This window comes from Crocodylus porosus, unplaced genomic scaffold, assembly GCF_001723895.1.
Source record: "Crocodylus porosus isolate Cpor-Errol unplaced genomic scaffold, CroPor_comp1, whole genome shotgun sequence".
Classification (NCBI taxonomy): Eukaryota; Metazoa; Chordata; order Crocodylia; family Crocodylidae; genus Crocodylus; species Crocodylus porosus.
In genome coordinates this window covers 21793505-21806080 of record NW_017728951.1, presented here as the reverse complement: position 1 = coordinate 21806080, position 12576 = coordinate 21793505, and the positions used below count along the sequence as shown (strand labels likewise).

Genomic DNA, 12576 nt, shown 5'->3' with positions numbered 1-12576 from the left:
AAGAAAGGCAACTCTAAGAGATCCCTTATGCAGAAATTTGCCTTAATTGCTTTAAGTACAGTTTCACCCAAGATGTTTTGCCATCATGGGTGTTTTAAAATGCTCTATTGTTAGTTATTCAAAATGAATTGTACACAGAGGTTAAATTCATAATAGATTAGGAAAAAATAAATCATCTCATATAACTTCCATCCATAATTAACTGATTGCCAGCTCAAACAGAAGACAAAAAAAACCCCACAAGCAAATATATTTGAAATTCTTCATTTCTGTAAATGAAGATTCGTTCTAATGGGCAACTAATTCTGTTCCTCTTTCAGGCATCCGGAGAGTTCAACCACTTAGATTTTAGAGGATACCATTTCAATGGCTAAGTAAGACACGCTACATCTAAGCCCTTTCTATTTTGCCGTTCCGATCTCAAAGCACATCACAGTCATTAACAAATTAAGCCTCGCAATGCTCCTGGAGGCTAAGGGCAAACTTAGAGGGAATATTTCCCTTCTTAATTGAAATGCAGCTACCTCTGGGATGGAATGAAGCCTATATTTAACTGCCTATAAAACACGGCCCAATGGCCTAAGAAAGGAAATGAAACATAGTGAAACAGAAGAGTTAGCTAAGAAGTTAAAAAGTAATTACTCAGAAAGGAATCTTGAAAAAAGCTGTATGATTAACACGGTTTTTGTGACCATATATATCACAGGTGTAATCAGAACATCTAAGAGAAGTCACCTCCAGCCTCTCGGTGCTTCTACAACGATACTGAAGCTACCGCATTAACAGAAGATCTTTAAGTATTGAGTCAGCCATATTGCTACTACCACTATTCAATTTGAAATTAGTGAAACAGTAGACCAGTGGTTTTGAACCTTAAGGCAACCGTTGGAAAAGGCCAGTTTTTAGCTTTCATTTGTTTCATGACTACTGAAAGAAAAAATGGAGCAATTCCTGTTGCGAAGGACTCAGAAAGACCAAAACAAGTCAGAAAGTTTTTGACACTTTGGATTTGTACTTGAAGTCTCTTGTTCATTTGTTTTATTTTAGTCCACATGATTTTAAAACATGCCCAACCAGAATGCTGGAGGCCAAGAGCAGGAATTTGCACACCTAACAGTGTTAATATTGCATGGCATTCCACAGCATCCTTTTAGGATCTCACAGTGCCCTAGGGTCCTGTGGCGCACTGGTCTAGGTTACTGTTTATGGCTCTGCTTTCACAAAAGCTAACAAGATTGTAAATGCTAGTCTAGATACCTCACCGATGTGCTTTTATACTTGGGCCAAACTACACATGCTTACATCCTGCAACAAAAGTCAGTGTATGAAAGTAAATAGTATTTATGGCCACGTCCAGGCGAGCATGGCCAGACATTTATGGCACGGCCAGAATGCATTTATGGCCACGTCCAGGCATGTCTGTGGTGCCACGTATCATGCATTCAGCTGTTCTCCATGATGTAAGGAGCAGCGTAGGGGTTTTTTTTTGGCCCAGCCTCCCCTACCCCACTTGGGGTAACCTGCCACGTGCCAGAGGGCATGTGGCATAGGTGTTCCCCAGGGACAACTAGAGGCGGCACAAGGTGCATTGCCACTAGCTGTCCCTGGGGAACCAAACATCCACTCTTGCCTGGACGTGACCTATGATTGCATTAGTCAGCCTGAGTTAATTAGCACAGTTAACCTGAGCAGGACACAGGCAGATCCTAAAAAGACAACGCCTCCACTTAAGCAAGCCAGAAATATTAAATCTTGGAAATGTAGATTGTTCCTAGCTCCTCTGCACTTCTTCCTCTGCACTTTCCCCCCCAACTCTGTTACTGAACGGACAGCAGCAACAGGGTAAAGCAAACCACAGCAGTTTGGATGCATTCTCAGGCTCTCACCTGGAACAGAGCTTGGGCAAATGCAGCTCATTTCCATCTTTCTCACAGTCTCCCTAGTGGAGGCATGACAATAATGGCTGATTAATCCCCCAGCCCTTCCTTCCATCTCCCTCTCTCCTCCTCTCTCAATAAAAGCCTTGATTGGTCTCCTGCACTTGTGATAGTGAGTGAGGGACATGCCAGCTTGCAGCCTGATGTCATAGGAGCACCTCCTGGAAAGCGTGATGAGGCTGCCTGATTGCCAGTGCGGATGACTCCAGTGCATATCCTAGATGCTTCAGGCAGGACCTCCATGACCCCATGTTGATAGGATACTTGAGGCAGAGTTAGAAGGAACCAATCAGCATTCTGATGGGCTGATGCTCTTCCCAGCACTACTTACAGGGACTCAAGATTGTCAGGCTGATTGCATGTGTGTTGTAACTTCTATACTCATAAAAGGAGAGGGGGAGAGAATCATTTTGGCTCAATAAGAGACGTGGATGATCCGCACCTGAACAAACACATAGTCATCCTGGACAATCAGGGAGTTGGGGTCAATGTAGCCTGGGAACAGCTTGCTCCGGGTGGCTTCTGTGCAATTCTGCACCCGACAGGTGATGTATTGAGCATCTGCAAGCACAAGGATAGAAGTCAGTACAAGGAAGGTGATCGGCACAAACTCTCTTTATCCCCACTGCATCCGATGCCATATTCCCACCTTCCTTCTCCTCAACCTGCTCTGACCTTTAATTTGATTTTTGTTTCAAATGATATTAAAACATGCCTGACCAAAGCTCTGGAGGCCAGAGATCATCCTTTTGTATTGTGAACGTGCCCAAAAGCCCAGATCCCGGAATGAGACCCCAGTGCGCTAGGCTCTGTACAAACCACAGCACAGTCCTCGCCTCCCCAAAAACTTATAATTAATAATGCAAATCAATATAAATTAAGGAATGAAATATGTGGTTTAGGGGAAGATGCAGTCATATTTTCAGCCATGGGTGAGAAGCACACAGCGTGGCTGTGTTTGTATGCAAGGCTAGCCCTATCATACCCTTTACTCTGCCCTTCTTGGTACCCAGAGTGAGGCGGACAGACCCAGAGTATAGTTTCTCGAATTGCAGGCCTCAAAATGCCGTTCTAGTACTCCAGGACCGCTAGGGGAGTGTAGACCCCAGGTCGATCCCAGGCAGCTTTGGCCATTTTAGCCTGTGCAGACAAGAGAGATGGAAAGGCTGGAAGGCCCCAAAACCACTGCCCCGTACTTTGCCCTTTGGCTTCTACATCCCCAGCAATGGCAGGACTGCTCAGCTTTCACAGGCACCTTAAGATAAAAGCAAAAGTATCGTGGCCGTTCTGCTCTATGTCCAACCAGCAGAAGCGGTTCGATTGCATGAGACGATACTCTGCTTTACGATGGCCCTGGAGGTAGTGTTTCTGCTCAGCAGTGTGTAATACCGCTGCCTCTGCACCGGTAAATACTTAGCCTCACTCTTAACCTTACACACATGACTATACTCTCTGGGTTCAACCAATCTATTCATTGGCTTGAACTTAAATCTATCCTTGAGCCCATCCAGAAGCAGGGCCTGTCACAGTAACGGAGGGAGTATAAAGGTGGTCCTGTATTAAGACCCTAAAATTTGGGGGGCTTTGCAGCTCCTGAAGTGACTATAACAGCCTTGCTATTGAGTGGCAAAGCACAGGACCCCGTAACTCTTGGTTTGGGGTGATTATGACATGCCCTGACCTGTCTACCACCCCCACACATTATGGCACTGTAGGAGGGTACTTTAACCAGAATGGAGAATCGGGCTCTCTGCTTCATATTTAGCTCAATTAAGCAGCTGTGGCTCATTCGAGGGCAAAGCTCATTTCCAGCAAGGAAAATTTTAGCATTTTAGCATTAAAGTTGGCATGACAGAACCTCTAACTGGTATTTCATCTTGGCGCTATGTCTAATAGTCTTCCTCTTTGGAGTAGCACGGCCCCTTGCCTGGTATAATTACATCCCTCTGATCAGAGAAACAGAACATTTTTCATTGAAATTGAAATAGCTGGGATTTCATCGGTGCCCATTTAATCTTTATCTAATTAAAATCCATCATTTAAAATGTCTTTTCCCTTTTTCCCCCCCAAGGAGGTTGACTTCTGCTTAAAAGGCAGACATGCAGAATAGCAAGTCTGTGGGTCTGGGTGAAGTTAAAGGAGGAATGAATTTGGCCCTGCCTTTGCAAGGCACTTTGAACATGTAAAATGCAAGGTATTATCATCGGTAGAGTGTATAATGCTTTGTGGTTCTGAACCTTATTACAGACCGTTAATTAAAATAATCCATTCATCTTGATCGGAGAACGGTTTAGCTCTCAGTAAGATGATTTTCTTTCAGTCAGCCACCAGGGGGCAATCGGAGACATGCATACACATTAATCGTCTCATCCTAATGAATTTGAGAAACCTCAGGGTTATTTCCGCATAGTCCTGGTAAAGTGAAAAAAATTACAAGGGAAGATGGAAGAGAATCTGCACCACGTCTGGGGCCTTCCTCCCTTACAATTGCTGATCACGGGACATAAATCCGAGGGTTACAGAGAAAGAAGAGACAGAAAAAAGGTAATATATACTGGGGGTGGGGGAAAATTCCTCCCCAAGCCCAAACTGAGCCATTAGCTTCAATATACCTGTGCCACCACAGACTGTGCTTTCTTTCAGGAATAAGAACAATGCCCACGACAAGAGTGTTTTTGGGATCAGACCCTCAATTTCCAGGCCACTCATTCTTTACTCCTCGGCTTTGCTCGCCAACTCTCTTGGAGGTAAAGGGTTACAAGTCTCAGGAGTCCTTCTGCCCCTTGAGTGAACTTGTTCTCCCTATCCAAGGGTATAGAGCAGAAGTGTGAAACTCTTCTGGCTCAGAGCATCACTGGGACGGTCTGTGAGTCTGACTGGACCCAATCCCCTGTGCAGCACCCACATGGACAGGTCAAGCGTGCACTGGACCCCGAGGCTGGCATGGAGTACATGCTGCCAGTGGTGCATGAGCTGGACCTGGTGCTACACATGGTGCAGTGGGTCCAGGATGCAAAGTGAACCAACCCCCTGTGCTATCTACAGCATCAGGGCCAGCCTGTGCACCCTGTGCTGGCTCTGTAGCATGTCCAGCCAGTCCAGCCCAGCATACCGTGTGCATCGCATGCTGGTCACAGAGCTTTTCTGGGCACACAGTGTGCAGGGCTGGCACCAGTGTGGGCTGGACCCAGCACTGCAGATGGCTCTGTCTGGGGTGCATGCGACATGTGGGTGCATGCAGCCCACACGTCGTATGCAGCACTGGGTTGGTGGGTGGCACATGGAGTCAGTCCAGCATCCCAGGGGCTGGATCCTATGGCTTCAGGGGCTGCATCTAACCTGTGGGCTATATATTTGACACCCCTGGTATACAGACACTATCCAGGCAGTGTAACTCTTGAAGAAGTTGCATAGAGAAGTTATACTAGAGAGAGAAGAGAGACTGGGTTAGACAAATATCCATCTGGGATGGTCTATGTCAGCGGTGCCCACCAGTCCCACATGTGAGGATGGGGCTCCAGGGGTCCTGCATTACCTCTCCCCACACATTGGGACTGGGCTCCAAGGACCTCGTGCTGCCTCTGCCTTGCCCCGTGCACTAGGGTCAGGTCATGCACCAGATGACATGGTGCCAGGAGCCAGATCTGACTCACAGGCTAGGTGTTGAGCACCCCGATCTATGGGTATTCAACCTGCCTTAGTGCAGGAGGGTGGCCTTGGTGATCGGTTGCAATCCCTCTGCCTTGCCATGACCGTGCAGTGCGGCACAGCAGCGAGCGTGCATGCTCTCTGATTCCAAACAATGCACACCCAGGGCTGGCTTGGCCGTAGGTGCAGCTGTCAGATTTGACAAGGGAAAACTAAATGCTTCCCACTGCCAAATGCTCCTAGCGGTCCATAACGGGCCAAACCTTGGAGTCATTACTTACGCTAAATGCCCGTGATAGGCTAAATCCTGAGATGCGGTCTTGGGTTTTTTTACTGCAGCAAAACTCTTTTCTTCTTTGGAAACTGAAAATAAAGGAAACACTAAGCTTCATGAAAAAGGCCAATCCTCTTCTCTTTCCCGGGGCTTCACTGTGTGAACATTAACACGCTGATTTCTTTTGGCATTCAATTCCTGGGGACTTTTATATGATTCCATAGGAAGCGCCTTGCAATTTAGCATTAATTAATGTCAATTAATGTATTCAGTTGCTAAGCTCTGGAATTAATTTCATTACTTTTCCCACACAGATGTTTTCCCTGCCATAGGTAATTAGGACATTATGCTTCTCATTTCTAGCATCCTTACCTCCAACAACAGCTGCTGCTTTTAATATATAATAACAACAAGGCCAGGTTGTGCCTAGAGAGAAGAACATAGCCGTTGCCATCTTTCATCAGGCCAGTGCCCAGAAGAGTGTGAAAGACTCTATCTAGTTCAGGATCCTCTCCTTAGTATTAAAGAAGGTGCAAGAAACCTTGTGAAAGGTCAGGACAGAAGAGATGTCCCACGCGTGAAACCCACGAAGGTAAACGGGTGAGGTCAAGGGGAAGCATGAACTATTGCTGTTGCGCAGAATCTGCGTTTAAGAGCCAAGGAAGAAGTTTGCTGAGCCAGATCAATTCTTTCTGGCTGGCTCAAGGGCTGTATGGATGAAGCTGAAGGGAGGTGCATTTTTCTCAGTGGTGTGCTGGTGGTTCAAGAACAGGGAAGGGGGACGTCACTGGAAGGATGTTATCGGAGCTCCAGCTTACTAATGTAGAAAGAGAGTTAAACCCCATTCAGAAAATGGCCCCCAAAAGCCAGTGGGACACCCTGCTGTAGGGTATTCCTTGGGTTTACACTTCAGATCTGGATACCCGATTCCTAATGAGGAAGGATTTTCATAGATTTCATAGAGGTTAGGGCTGCAAGGGACCTCACGAGATCATCGAGCCCAGCCCTCCGCCCCAGGGGCAGGAAGTCAGCTGGGGTCAGATCAGCAAGGTCAGCATCCGAGCGTTTCTTGAACGTATCCAGAGTAGGTGTTTGCACCACTTCTGGGGGTGGGGGGAGTCTATCTCGGACGGTAAAGAAATTTTTCCTTATGTCCAGCCTAAAACGGTCTTTTTTCTGAACTTTTTGACATGTTTTCTTGACCATGATGGCAGCTAAGGGCTGGAACGGAGTGCCAGAAAAGGCTGTCTAAGAGCTTGTCTGGGATGGTTTAGACAGGAATGCTTCTGCCTTGAGCAGGGGGCTGGACTAGATGGCCCTTGCAGCCCTACTTATCTATACCTCCAAGGCCCGTGGAAGTTAGTAGATCAGCATCCATGGATTTCATTGGAGGTTGGATAGCAGGGAGCCTGGGGGAAAGCACTCGGCTGTCCGCAACATATGAATGTAGACTCGTGATGCAGAGGAGGAGGCAGCCAGTCCATTTGGGGCAGGCAGGGGAGGTATATTAATTTCACATAAGGATCAAGCACCGCCGGGGGGGGGGCGGGGACTTCCCTGGGACTCCCCAAGAAGCAGCCTCATTCAATCTCCCTCTCCTGAGAGGACCTCCTGCAGCCAGACCTCGCATGGCTTCACGAGGGGCACTTGCTTGGAGACCCCGGCTCTCCTCCGTCCCTGGCTTCCCATGTGATCCGTAGCATCCTCACCTCTGGGAACTCCTTATGGGGAAAGAGGGAGCATTTTCATCTTTTAAAGCAGAGTGCCGGCTGTCTCCAAGAGCACAACGGCCCTTATCGCAACTTCCCAACTCCCTGTCCTCACTTGGACTTTACTCTCTCCTCCTTGCAACCATTTCTTTTCTCCTCATCTACCCTGGGACCTTCTCCCTCTCCTGCTATCCCACTGCCTCGTTGCCTTGAAGGAGAAAAGGGCATAAAAAATATCCTACTTAGGGAAGTATTTACAAGGATGCATTACAGTAAAGCCTGCCCACGCTGAGCCCCGTAGAGCGCTCTTCGCGAATCCGGTTGCCTCTGCCATGAAATCTCACTAACCTGATTTTATCCCCATGGCTCCACTGTTGAATTGTATATCGACACTAGTATTTCTTCATTCAACAAACGAGAATACTACTTGCAGTTTCACCAGGCAGCATACCATTAGAAACACTAACAATAGGCATTTTGCAGGGCAAAAGCTGATGGTCAGAAAGAAATTTCCTACCGTCTTCTCCATGGTAACCTATGTAGGGCACTAAGGGGGTCTCCGGGAGCACTGGCAGCCGTCTGCAGCCATACAACAGCACAGATGGGTTATTTGGGCTTGTGACAGCAGGTCTCAGGGAGGATGGGACCGAGCACGTCCCACCCATGTCCTGCCCACCTGAGCGCTGATGCACCCTGAAGTGGGGAGTTCATCAGTAAGGCTGCTCCAGGTTCATCCCCAGCTGTTACTCTTGAGCTTTTGGCTTTTAATGGGTCCAAGGGCAGGTGCCAGGGCTGACTCCACAGCAGCCTGATGGGTCAACATCTGGCTCGATATCACATCAGCAGACTTGAGTGGACGGGGCAGCCTCAGTCCCATCCCCCATGAGACTGGACTTTTTTTGCCGTATCCTGGCCTCTTCCAGAGCACTGACTCTCCTGCGCTTCCTACCAACGCACCGCATGGAAGAACAGAGGAGCGAAACCCGGTCATTAAAAACTCCAGGCCAGATTTCTAGCTGCTGCAAAGCAGCATAACATAACGATCAACACCCACTAACGACCTAATCCTCCGTGTGATGAGAGAGCAGCAAAATTACATTTAATTTTTTTTAAAAAATCAATATGCAAATCAATGCACCAGAGGAAAAAGCAAAATAGACAGAAATGCTCGTTAAATACCGACAGGCCAGAATTTTCTGCCACCGCATCACTGCTGTTTTGGTTTTTCCCCCCCTTCCCTTTCTTGCTCCGGTAGATGATCAATTGATATCCAGCCAAATAAATGTCTCTGTCACACACCCACCCATATCAAGGGCTGGTCTTCCAAACTTTAGCTATGTAAATGATCGCTGAGCTACTTAGGAGTGAACTTCCAGTGGAAGTGTTTTATTCTAGTAGGCCAATTTACTGCTTTGCCTGCAGGGACTGTGTTAGTATTCAAATGAACTGCAGGCAGTCCTCTCTCTTCTCTGCAACCAAGTGATGAGGTTTTGAGACAAGAGTTTACCCTAACGGCATTAATTTTGCATCTGAGGGTGAAGCTCCCATGCTCTCATTCACTTCCACTTGGGTGTCCCAGGATGCACTGGGGTGCTTCATCAGATAAACCACATTGCCTGGACAGACTTACTCAAGGCCACGCAATGACCAGGTGGGAAAGCAGGGAGCAGAACGTGGTTTGCCTGATTCCTGTAGCTCCCAGGCTGTCATTCAAAGCAGAAGTCCAAACCACATGTATTATAAAGCCCAGAGGACCTACTGCGGCACATCTGGGATGCAACATTGTGGGGGAGGGTTCATTCCAAACCAGCCAACTAAAATACCCCCAGTTTAAACATACCCTGAAACTGTAGCACAAAAAAACCCCCAAACTTGAGATTTTTATCTATTTTTGGTCCTTTTATGGGTCCGAGCGCTACTGCATCTCACAACCTGCAATCCAGTCCTTCTTGCAACACCCTCAGAGATAGGTGGTGGCAGCATCCTCACTGCACAGGGACTAGGACAAAGACAGGCAAAGGAAATTGCCCAAGGTCACAGAGAAAGTCAGGGGCAGAGCAAGAAGATTAACCCCAGGGCACTTCATTTCTCAGTCTATTATTTGGAGCTTTTCTTACAGAGCCAATTCCTCCATTCATATAATCAGGTGAAAGTAAAGCTTCAATTTAAAGAGAGGCACATGTCCGACCCTTGCTCTTGCAAAGAACAACATGAAAAACTAAACCCTAAAGGCTATGACACCAAAGAGAAGAAGGCAAGATGGTATTTTCATAGAATTATAGGGTGGGAAGGGACTTCAAAGTCCAAGCCCATCCACCAATGCAGAGAGCAGTATTTCTAAAGAAATAACAATATTGTTTATAATATTCAAGTAGTTATTTTAACACATTGCATGATTTTTTTTAAAGCCAATCTCAACGTGGCGGGGAGAGGAGTTTGGCGTTGGACATACCAAAATGACTTTATTTCTGCTCTTCTTCATCACAAAGGATTCCTGTTACAGGGACCAAAATCGGGGTTACTTTCCTTAAAAAGCGCACATCAAGCTTCTCAAAACAGATTTTGTAACTAAGTTGATCACCTTAATAAAACTGCACATGGGAATGAGAGGGGAGAAGCGACAGAAAAGCAGTATCCCTGCTGGTGCTTCCAGAGAGAAATCATGAAAGGGGTTAACACATTATTTTTGGGGAGGGTCACCATGGAAAATGGACCATTTTGCATTTAGTTTAGAGCATGAGACTCCTGACTTTTAAAACTGAACTGGATAATGCCCTGGATAATGCACTGCAAGAAGGAATCTGAAAAAAATAAAAAATAAAAAAAAGGCCTGGCAAGTTCACCCATCCTCGTGTCTCTGGAGACTTTCTCTTTGCTTGCCATCCAGCTATTTCTCTGCCCCAAATCTCCCAGCTCCTCCTGCTGCCGGGGTGTCAGGACAGCAGGAGTAAGCCCTTGCAAATCCTGCCGGTGCTTATTTGAAGGCAGGCAGAGTGAGATTCGTAGAGCACAATGGGGAAACGCTTGTTTAATCCTTGCTCTTGTAGAACAAGGCGTAAGCCTGCTCTGCTCACGAAGCATAACCCTTTCGACAATCGCTCCAGACAATGGGAAGCTGACTGTTCGCTTGGAGCCTGCTCCAATGCTGGGTAAAGGATGCCGATGGAAATCGGAGTACACGGGCTCAGGCACTGGCAAGTCAGTGCTTGGGGGCACAGTGCTCATATAGCTCAGTGGGTAAGCACTGGGGGCAATGAGGGGGGCTTGAAGGGGAGAAAGACAATGCTGCCAGCACCTCTTGTTCAGGAGGAAGACTCCCTGCACCCGGGCAAATGCTCAGACCACTGGCTTACAGTCATGCTCTCCCTTGTGCTCTGGGCTGTTAGACAGAGCAGTGATTTGATTCTCAACGGGGATACCGTGAGACCCTTCCAGGGGTGTTGAGGTTTGGGCACCCCACCACCATGGAAAAGTGCCCCACATACCCGGTACATGGCCAGCCCAGGAAAAGCCGCAGCATTGATTGCATGCTCCTGCCTCCATGAGGGTTAGCTGATCATCCTAGAGCAGACAAGCAGCGCGGCTGCTTTTGCTGCAGCCCTTCCTGGCCTGACTGGGCACCGTGTCTCCTGGAAACGGAGGCGGATGAAGCTGTCCCGTGTGCCTCTGTTTGCAGGAGGTTGGATGGGGAAAGGCTGCAGCAAGAGCGGGTGCTCCTCTCTGTGCACATCCAGACCATGTGTCCATACTTCTGCCAGCATTAGGGTTATCTGATAAATCTAAAGCAAAGTGCACGGGGCACTTTTACCTGGCCATGGCAGCAGCACCCTGGTTGAGACCCACCGCGGCAAGGTAAGCCAGCATAACAGTTACGGTGGGTGCTCTGACTCTCCAGAGGCTGAGAACCACTGATACAGAGATGCATGCTACTACCAGGGCCGCTGCCTTGTCATCTTAAAAGACAAAGGTTTGCTTTCAGGAGAGGGCTGTATTTGCCAGAGAGGGGTTCTGGGCTCTGGATCCCAAATGAACAGAGATGTCTAAACCCCAAAGAGGGGGGACTGAAGGATTCCCTTCCATGTGGTGCATTTCCTTGCTCCAGTCCCATTTTGGAGCATCTGTATAGAAAGCATAGGTGCCTATTTCAGGTGCCTAGACAACTGCCCTAGATCACCTGACTCTCCCTAACTAGAAGTCCATAAGCCGTTAGTTAAAAATCTTAGCTGGTTTGTCTGTTCTAGCCGGTATCTCTGCTCTTGACAAGCTTAAAAGCTCAGTGAAGATCCCCTAACGACTGGACACATGATGCACTTAACACTGATGTAACCTGCCTTTACAATACTGTAAGCAAGGATACAGAATACTGTAAGCAAGCAACTGAACGTACAATGTATGGTCTTTGCACTGGGTTGTAATAAGCTACAGCAGTGTGAGTGCACATATGCAAAACCAGGGGTAAAGCTACACCAGTGTAAGCTGACATCAGTAAAGGTTTCATATGTCTGCTTTTATCCTGGAGTTCTTGGTTGTAGCCATGTTGGTCTAAGGACGTAGGCAGACAAGGTTCTTTGGGTAGATGTGTGATATCTTTTATTAGACCAGTAAAATAGCTGGAAAAAAATGGTCTTTGCAAGCTTTCAGGCAATCTATCAAAGACAAAAATATCCAATTACCTGTGGGTGCACACTTCTCAGAAGACAACCACTCTCTCTCCAATCTCTCAGTTCAAATCTTCAAAGGGAATTTACAAAACACCTATCATAGACGAGCCTACAAACTTCATAAATCTATTGAATACAAAAAATCATGGACTAAATATAGACATTGGATGTATGGTGCACAACCTGCCTGACACATGATAACCCCAGGTAACCTGTCTGCATTTTACCAGCTGCATTCTATCACCATTTCAACATTTCCTTTCCCCACCGGACCTGTCTCAAACCTGTCAAAAACAAAGAGGTGATCCTCCCCCTCTACGCGGCACCAGTCAGGCCGCAGCTGGAGT

General features: G+C 47.3%; 1 protein-coding gene across 1 annotated transcript in view; it reads right to left on the bottom strand.

Annotated features, from left to right (window-relative positions):
* Positions 1 to 12576, bottom strand: part of SORCS1 (sortilin related VPS10 domain containing receptor 1) — a 283918-nt gene that overhangs the window by 99027 nt on the left and 172315 nt on the right. Inside the window, exon 7 of the mRNA XM_019555480.1 lies at positions 2380 to 2498. Coding sequence (XP_019411025.1) covers positions 2380 to 2498 — 119 coding nt within the window. The remainder of the gene's footprint in view (positions 1 to 2379; positions 2499 to 12576) is intronic.